This window comes from Salmo salar, chromosome 14 (assembly GCF_965601325.2).
Source record: "Salmo salar chromosome 14, fSalSal1, whole genome shotgun sequence".
NCBI lineage: Eukaryota > Metazoa > Chordata > Actinopteri > Salmoniformes > Salmonidae > Salmo > Salmo salar.
In genome coordinates this window covers 31,933,450-31,943,374 of record NC_138304.1, presented here as the reverse complement: position 1 = coordinate 31,943,374, position 9,925 = coordinate 31,933,450, and the positions used below count along the sequence as shown (strand labels likewise).

At 41.1% G+C, this 9,925-nt stretch overlaps 1 protein-coding gene across 1 annotated transcript; it reads right to left on the bottom strand.

The window, feature by feature from the left end:
• Positions 1-6,170: 6,170 nt before the first annotated feature.
• Positions 6,171-7,858, bottom strand: foxq1a (forkhead box Q1a). The gene has a single exon (XM_014140188.3). It carries the CDS (start codon positions 7,630-7,632, stop codon positions 6,733-6,735), a length of 900 nt encoding a protein of 299 aa, XP_013995663.1. The 5' UTR covers positions 7,633-7,858; the 3' UTR covers positions 6,171-6,732.
• Between the last annotated feature and the right edge of the window lie 2,067 nt (positions 7,859-9,925).

Sequence of the window (9,925 nt, the reverse complement as noted above, 5' to 3'; positions counted from 1 at the left end):
ACCAAACAAGGATGTGGAGATAAGATCATCTTTCATTATAAAAACAAAGGTAGAGAACATCATCTCCTCAGAATTTCCGACAATAATAACCCCGCTGCCTTCAGGATGCACAGCTGGTTCAAGGAACTTTTTGTCTCAGTCACAGAAGACTACTTGGAAGGCTTTGAAAATTTTACGCACAGAATGAGAGATACTGCCATATCGTCTTGGTAAAAATCTAACAAAAATTGATGTGGACTGAAATCCAGTTAAAGTCTACTTCGTGATTCTCTCTCACCCTGCTCTTCTGTCTCTATTTGAGGCGTCGGCTATTTGTAACTTCAGACAGAATATATGTATACTGAATATCTGTATCCGCTCACAGCAAGCTTCTCGGACACAGAAAAATACTTTGGCGTATTTCTGCCCCAATACAGGGACCAATTAATAATGACATTTGTGCCACATTAATAATGATAAACATAATTTATATAAAGAACATAATAGCTGAATGTATTATTGTTGTTGTTATTATTAGTAGTAGTAGTAATAGTATACCAACTTATTTTAGCAAATAACGATAGTTATTAATGATTATTGTAACGCAGTAGGCCTAAATATGAAGGGGCCTACTGTGATATTGGTAACAATGTTACGTTAAATCAAGAATAATATATATGAAACATTTGAATGCATATAACTGATGTTATTGGATCACTGGTCCCACTTTAAATGACCTGCAGCTTATACAGGCTTCAAAAAGCCTTCAGAAAGACTTCATAAACTCTACATAAATGTGTTGCAAATCACATATAACCTTATTTCATGCTCCATAAAGGGTTCATAAATGTGGCATAACTGTGTGACATAACCAGAAATGTCAAATGTGACATAACCCACTATGTCAAATATGACATAAAGCTGTGCTTTATAAAGGGTGGCATAAGCAACGCTTAATAAAGGCTCTAGAAATCATAGTAACCTAGTCACGCATCTTGGTAGAGCATTGCAATGCCAAGATAGTGGGTTCAATTCCCGGGACCACCAATATGTAAAAATGTATGCACGCATTACTGTAAGTTGCTTTGGATAATGTGTCTGCTAAATGGCAAATATACTGCTCAAAAAAATAAAGGGAACACTTAAACAACACATCCTAGATCTGAATGAAAGAAATAATCTTATTAAATACTTTTTTCTTTACATAGTTGAATGTGCTGGCAACAAAATCACACAAAAATAATCAATGGAAATCCAATTTATCAACCCATGGAGGTCTGGATTTGGAGTCACACTCAAAATTAAAGTGGAAAACCACACTACAGGCTGATCCAACTTTGATGTAATGTCCTTAAAACAAGTCAAAATGAGGCTCAGTATTGTGTGTGGCCTCCACGTGCCTGTATGACCTCCCTACAACGCCTGGGCATGCTCCTGATGAGGTGGCGGATGGTCTCCTGAGGGATCTCCTCCCAGACCTGGACTAAAGCATCCGCCAACTCCTGGACAGTCTGTGGTGCAACGTGGCGTTGGTGGATGGAGCGAGACATGATGTCCCAGATGTGCTCAATTGGATTCAGGTCTGGGGAACGGGCGGGCCAGTCCATAGCATCAATGCCTTCCTCTTGCAGGAACTGCTGACACACTCCAGCCACATGAGGTCTAGCATTGTCTTGCATTAGGAGGAACCCAGGGCCAACCGCACAAGCATATGGTCTCACAAGGGGTCTGAGGATCTCATCTCGGTACCTAATGGCAGTCAGGCTACCTCTGGCGAGCACATGGAGGGCTGTGCGGCCCCCCCAAAGAAATGCCACCCCACACCATGACTGACCCACCGCCAAACCGGTCATGCTGGAGGATGTTGCAGGCAGCAGAACGTTCTCCACGGCGTCTCCAGACTCTGTCACGTCTGTCACATGTGCTCAGTGTGAACCTGCTTCATCTGTGAAGAGCACAGGGCGCCAGTGGCGAATTTGCCAATCTTGGTGTTCTCTGGCAAATGCCAAACATCCTGCACGGTGTTGGGCTGTAAGCACAACCCCCACCTGTGGACGTCGGGCCCTCATACCACCCTCATGGAGTCTGTTTCTGACCGTTTGAGCAGACACATGCACATTTGTGGCCTGCTGGAGGTCATTTTGCAGAGCTCTGGTAGTGCTTCTCCTGCTCCTCCTTGCACAAAGGCAGAGGTAGCGGTCCTGCTGCTGGGTTGTTGCCCTCCTACAGCCTCCTCCACGTCTCCTGATGTACTGGCCTGTCTCCTGGTAGCGCCTCCATGCTCTGGACACTACGCTGACAGACACAGCAAACCTTCTTGCCACAGCTCGCATTGATGTGCCATCCTGGATGAGCTGCACTACCTGAGCCACTTGTGTGGGTTGTAGACTCCGTCTCATGCTACCACTAGAGTGAAAGCACTGCCAGCATTCAAAAGTGACCAAAACATCAGCCAGGAAGCATAGGAACTGAGAAGTGGTCTGTGGTCCCCACCTGCAGAACCACTCCTTTATTGGGGGTGTCTTGCTAATTGCCTATAATTTTCACCTGTTTGTCTATTCCATTTGCACAACAGCATGTGAAATTTATTGTCAATCAGTGTTGCTTCCTAAGTGGACAGTTTGATTTCACAGAAGTGTGATTGACTTGGAGTTACATTGTGTTGTTTAAGTGTTCCCTTTATTTTTTTGAGCAGTGTATATTACTCTAAAACATTTCTAGGATGGCCCAACCTCTTTCCGTCTTGGGTGCATAGCCAATATTGGACCTGACCTTAACTTTCCATATAATGCTGTGCTGCAGGATGACACGCTCTAAAGTGCAGTCTTGCATAGCAAAAAAAATAAATTAGTAGTGCATTTTAAATCCGTTTTTATCTTTTGCCTAATTCTTTTAAAAAATTCCGCAAATTCCATTTTCTTGGATTTATTTTTCCAGGTTTCAGATTTCCCCAATTTTTTTCTGGTTTTCTCACACTTTTTTCACACTTTTTTTAATAGAGAACCCCCAAAATTAGATTTTCTGTGTTCACAACAATGCTTAAAATGCATCAGTGGACCCCTTAATAGGTCTGGGAAAAATCTTAGAAACGTACATTTTTGAGTGTAGTTTCCCTTTAATTCCCTTTTAAAGCATGCGCTGTTGTTTGTCAAGACTGGTGTTTCTGCAGTAAGCCCCCATGTGATGGAATTCGCAAATTCCCACTTGTGGTGCCACTGGACAGCAAAAAAACTGTAAGTTAAGCGTTATCTATTGTAATTTAAATTAGTTTGTAGTAGTTAAGATATGAGTTATATTACATAGCTACCTCAATTGTTATTTAAAATAATTTTGGGGACTTCACAGCAATTGCTAGCCAGCTAAGTTACATAGCTAGCTAACTATACCAACACAAAATGTAGCTAACTAACAGGCTCAACTAAATACAAATCCCCCAATAAACATCAATGTCTCATAGTCATGTCATGATATTTGTAAATGTAAGAGGAATCTAATAAAACAAATCAAAATGAGTTTCTGATCTCCCCCATTTAGAGCATTTCTGGTTCAGCACAGAAATGTCCTTATCCAGATGGTGTGGCAAAGGTATTTCCTAACAGACCTGCTAACTTTCTTTGTTGTTACTTTTAAGGTTGGAACCAACATGCAGTAGCCTACCTCCAGCAGGCAGAGACAAGAACCATCTGTCCACCAGCTCAGGGACAAGCTATGCTATTCGTAGCCCTGTGTAATGTTACATTTTTTAAACTTAATGTATTTGTATTGTTTTAAAAATGTAAAAATAAAAGGAAATGTATGGTTTAAAGATGTCTTTAATATTTATTTGTTTTAGTTGTTAGTGATAATACCCTAAGTGTTAATACATTAATACATTGTATGTATTATGAATGACCAAAGGTGTCTGACTTTAAAGTAAGTTCAGTGTCATGATATAGAGGCTTTATGGAGGTGTTATGATTGACAAAAGGAGTCTCACTTTAAAGTATTACAGGACACTACATACATTGTCAATAAATAGATTCTACATCTATGGTTCTCATGATCTACAGGTTACTGTACGGTGTGAGAGGTATTTAGATGGGTTGATGGACCAGCAAAGCCTGAGTTTAAGTGTGTGTGCGTGTGTATGTCAGAGTCAAGATTATTTGGAATAGTCCTACCTGAGACTACCGCAGCAGATATTCCTCTTCTGTTCCCATAATGGAGACTAGGGCTTGATTACAACCTGTTACAAAGGTGCCATCATTTTGTGGCTGATCTTTCAGCGGGGGAGTGGGTGAAGTCAGCGGCTGAGTGGGTGAATATGTCAAAGACCTGACTGGGCCCAGCAGCTGCACAGTATGGTTCGTTATATTGTTGTGTGCTTGTTTGTGTTCTGAGGAACATGTAGCTTGGTTCCAGAATAAAGACACTTTCAAGTCCCTTATGTTGAATTTCCTTTTGTAGACTACAGTACATGTAACGCTATTGCTCACACATCATATATAAGCCTGGGATATCAACCATTCAAACCTGGACCTTAGTGGGAGTTACCATATAATTAGACGGAAGTGACCTTACTGAGTAAAGTATTTGTCATCAGGCTATGTTCTTTGCTAGCAAAAACATTACCCCTGGTCGTCACTAGTTAACCCAGCCACAAAGTCATAATTGTGGCTAAACTCTGCCCATTTCCACAATTTAACCACACTGCTAAACTTATGCCTAACCTAACCTTAAATTAAGACCAACAAGCTCATATTTGTTTTCATGATTTTTTACAATTAAGCCAATTTTGACTTTGTGGCTGTGCTATCTAGTGGAAACCATTCCCCCTGGCCTCAAGGGAGAGAAAAAACAACAGACCCTACCTGCCAGCTAGCTTATTAGCAAAGGACATAGCTAGCTATTTAATGGCTTTACCGAGAAGAAGAAAGACTACACCCATACAACCTATGGTCAATGTGTGTCGCGCGTGTGAGGAAATCTATCCCAATACGTGTTACAAAACATCTCTTTATTGCCAAGACGTCGGACCGATAGGACAGAAGTGCAAACGACACGTGGCGGAAGGTGTTGTAGGAGATGATTGGTTGGTAGATTAAACAAACGAGTCATGTTTTTCCTGGCACAAGGCCAAGTTAGGTGGTTTGGTCTACTAGCCCCTCCGCGCTTTTGAGAAGAAGGGTCTGGGAATGAGATTAGGTGTAATGTGACTATGACTTCAAATTAGAGAGTGTCTGCCATCTTTTAGCACAATATGTCACAATTTATAAAGCAAGCATATCATATTCGACATAGTGGGTTATGTCACATTTGACATTGGTGATTATGTCACACAGTTATGCCATATTTAGGAAACCTTTATAAAGCATGACAGAAGGTTAAAGATAGTTTGTAACACATTTATGTTGTGCTTATGAAGGCATTATGAAGGTTTTATGAAGCCTTTATAAGCTGAACGTCATTTAAAGCGGGACCGGATCATGTTTAGTGATTTTGATTAAAGTGAGATGTGATATATAGTCTACCATTAGCCTACCATTAGCCTACCCTTTCGCAACCCTTTTCGATATCTTCAGGTCCTCCTTCCTTGTACTTCCGTCTGTCCTTATTTCCCTTCTCTGGCCTTCCTCCCTTGCTTTCTCTTTTAATGTGTTTAAGCTATTTCACACAGCGAAAGTCTAGGCGAGACGACAATAGCTGTACTGTAAGAATATTTACAACATTATCAACGTGTTTCATACAGCACATGCATTGTTTGAGTGCTGACAATGATAGGGATACGTTTTGAATGACAGCTTTCAGTCAACGAAGCTTTACGCATTAGGCATCATGTCACGCGCATGTCCCAATCAATTTCAATTTGACAGCGACCGAATAAAATTTGCCTAATAATATGTCGCCTTGATAGAAATGGTAAAGCAGTGTTTTGAAAAGGGTTGGATATTAGACCAAGTCGATTAGGCAGTTGTATTTATTTATTTTTAAATTCACCTGCAGGCCTACACCATACACCTGTCAGTGGTTTTGACGGTATGTTGGGATTTAGTAATTAATAGGCCTATCTCTCAAAGGATCCCTGCATTTTGCGGGTTTGAATATAATTTTTCTTGAAAACAACTTGTAGCGCAGATATCTTGTGTATCTTGTTTTTTCATAATCTATGCGCTATGGATTCAATAAGATAATAAAGATAGAAACACATCACATTTCAACGTTAAAGTTACTCTTTATTACAAATATTAATCGTGTTTTTTAAAATAAAAACACACAAACAGCTCGACTTGCACAAATGACATGCCAAATGTTATAAACAACATGTTCTGAAGGTCAACTGATTGTCGACAGTAACAACTTTTCAACTAACCAACGACATAAATAGCCTATAATCTATACATCATAAACTGTACACTGTATAGCACAAAAAAATGCCATTGATTTAAAGGGAAATTACCACAGAACCTCAAAGGAATGACATAAAGCCTACTCCTTCCCACACTAAAATGTCCATACTAAAATGTCCTGATGAAATAATACGACGCCCTGTCTAGGTGACTGGTTGTCCAAATTTAAGGTAATGCAATAAAATGCATTTAGTTGATACACAATAATAACTGGCAAAGTACACACGTGCAAACCCAGTGTTTTCATTCCATTTGCTACACCCCTCGGGTCCATTACGACAACAAACTGTCTATTTGTAATAGGTGGTAAGCGTCAGCTCTTTTAAGTAGTTGGCGTTGGTACTGTAGAGATGATCTGTTAAACTGATTATGCCTTTGAATAATATTCTGCGGGGTAACTGTCTTTTCGATTGTCCATCTCTGAATAAAATCCACCACCGTATGCCCTCAGCACATGCGCAGCGAATGAGTCCACATGGAACACCGACTGGGCGTGATGTGGCAAGGCGACAGGTGATCCTCTCATAATGTGTGGCATCATCTGAGTGTAACCGGGCCACGTTAATGCAGCAACGGTGGGAGAATCCTCTGCCCACTCCTGTCTCTTGAACGGTTTGCTGAGGATACTGTCTATAGCGAAGGAACTGGAGAACTTGACACTGCTGGGTCCGGTTGTAGTGGCTGGTGGTGTGGATGTTATGGTGACTTGCGATTTCTCGTCGGCAGCATGGTCAGAGACGTCTTGCTCTTTGCCTGTCTTTTTATTGATGCGCTTTCTCCTGCGTCGGAACACTCCGTCAGCGAAGGTGTACTCGCTGTGAGGATTCAGCATCCAGTAGTTGTCTTTTCCCCATGGTCTGGACTGGTCCCGGAGGACCTTTAGAAAACAGTCGTTAAGTGACAAGTTGTGGCGCACCGAATTTCTCCACCCAGTGTAGCTGCCCCGGAAGAATGGAAACTTTGTCATCAGATAGTCATTGATCTCTGCCAGAGTCAGACGACCAGATGTTGAGTCACGGATAGCCATGGCAATCAGTGCGATGTAAGAGTACGGAGGTTTTGGTCTCCGTATGTACGGTTTGCCCATGCCTATGCCGTCTGCGCCGGGTGTGACAGGTGGCGGGCTGTGCGCCACGCAGTCCCCATCCGAACCCAACTCCTCCTCACCGGAGAGAGGCGAGCGGACGCTGCCCTCGGCATCGCTGCACAGCTCCTGCAAAGATTTCACCTCGTTGTGGTGGTTTCCACAGAATACTTCAAGTTTCATGTTGTCTATTATTATTTATCCTATAGCCTACTGCTAGTTTTAAATCCAAATTGTATCGGAATCTCAAGTAAAATCAGGCACGTCCTCAGATGAAGTCTTGTCTTGTGCGTAAAAGTGTCAAAACGCAGACCGCTTTCAGTCAAAATATCCTAGAAGTACCTGATGAAGTCACCGTCTTCATACCTTTGGGTTCACTAGCTCGTCTCACCCCCTGTCTGTCTGGTGACCTGTTTATAGCACAGGCTCACCTCAGTACCAACCCAACTAGGCGGGGCTAGATAATGATATGGATATTTTGGAACAACTGAAATATCATGCACTCTCAATGTTTACGACACATCGTAAATCATCATATCTATTTTAATGTAAATGTTTGTTTAGCAATACGATTGCGATGAATAGCCCTTTCACCCTCCTGTTTTCAGCATAACAAGACAAGTATAGGCTACCTTTCATGTGTAACTCGATCAGGATGTGGAAGTAGACACCTCTGGAGTATTTCACCTGAGACAACAGGTGGCGTTATTTTCCTTTCCATCCGTTCTGTCTAGAATGATACCATCATTATGGAGAGTTATACCTGATTTATTATCGTTTTGATTGAATTCTTCAAATGTTTCAGTTTGGTCATCATATGTCTGCAGATACACTTAATAATGCCCTATTTGATGCAAGCAGCCTCCACTGAAAAAAACATATTTTTATATAAAGATGCTATGCAGTCCTTGTATTACTTTGAATATTATTTTCCCACAGTTTCTCTACTCTTTGCCTGCTCTACATCTAGGATAAAAGCATTCCATCAAACAAATTAGAGATATCTCAGCTGTCAACCATGGGGACATCCCAGAAGCACACTCATAGTCAAGTAATTCTCTGTAAAGTCAGCAGTAAGTTAATGTTACTGTAAAAGGCTGAAAACTTAAAATGCCATTATAAATAGTTAACATTCAGTTGTCCTATGCTGGTGTGTGGGAATTCCATACTTATTAAACGATGGTTAGTGTAGAGAGGACATCACAAGCAGTGTTGGGGATATTACTCTGAAAATATATTGGTAGCTTGGTAAACTTAGTTCACACCAAATGAAGTTAAGCTACATGAAAGTTACCCCTACGAAAACTATAGTTTACTCAACTAAAGTTACTTTGAAAAAATAGTTCACTACATCCAAACTACTGTGTTTAAAATGATCATACAGTATGTAAATCAGAAATGTCACAGACTACAAATTGCATTGACAGATAACTTTGGGGTCATATGTTAACAGAATGTGTAACTTAGCCTATTAAACACAAAAGCAATGTGTCAAGTGAAAATATGGCAGGACTGCTGCTGAAAATAAAGGAAATTATCATCTACTTCAACCATACTTAATCAAATTTCTGCAAAAAAAGTAGTGTTGTTCCAGTAGTTAGCTACACTGCTACATGGGAAAAAAGTTATGAACTACTGAAAACACTACCTAGATTTGAATTTAGTTGAACTACCACCAAGCTACTGCAAAATGTAGTTTTATTACTCGTTGAACTACATGTAGTTCACTACTCCCCAACACTGATCACAAGGCAGGTGGTGAACTCTTAGTAGTGAGTCTTAAGTTGTTTTGTCTTGAAGAACATTCACACTTGTGAATTTCAGGGTGAAGAAGACAAAATAAAAACAAATAGTTTTAAAGTGCAAAGTGACACTTTCAAGTGTTCTCATGATCACACATCAAAGCATTTTTTTGTTGGTGCAGCTGAAAGCATGTTCATGCCAACTTCAGCACCCACGTAGAGACCGATGTTGTTGTGTGAGTCTTTCTTTCCTAAACAGCAGCAACTAGACTATTTACCTGTGTATACTTGTTCCCCCTTGTTGCTGTGGTACTGAATGTTGGCCTCTTTTGATGAATTACTTATTTTGATTAATTCATTTATCTTGAACCTTTTACTGCGGTGGGCTAAATCAGGGTCACACAGAGTGTTTCTTGGTAGTCTTAAACAAATCTACTTTGAAACAAAAGTATACACCTCACACACATGATTATGGTCTTAACAAAAATAAGACACCTCTGTACCATATCAGACATATAGCTGGTGATGGTGATTGCCTACGGAGCTGTGAAGGGAACGGCACCTCCATACCTTCAGGCTCTGATCAGGCCCTACACCCAAACAAGGGCACTGCGTTCATCCACCACTGGCCTGCTGGCCCCCCTACCTCTGAGGAAGCACAGTTCCCGCTCAGCCCAGTCAAAACTGTTCGCTGCTCTGGCACCCCAATGGTGGAACAAGCTCCCTCACGACGC

What these genes read in the sequence shown, in the direction of transcription:
- foxq1a (XM_014140188.3), bottom strand. Translation starts at nt 7,632, where the DNA reads ATGAAACTTGAAGTATTCTGTGGAAACCACCACAACGAGGTGAAATCT.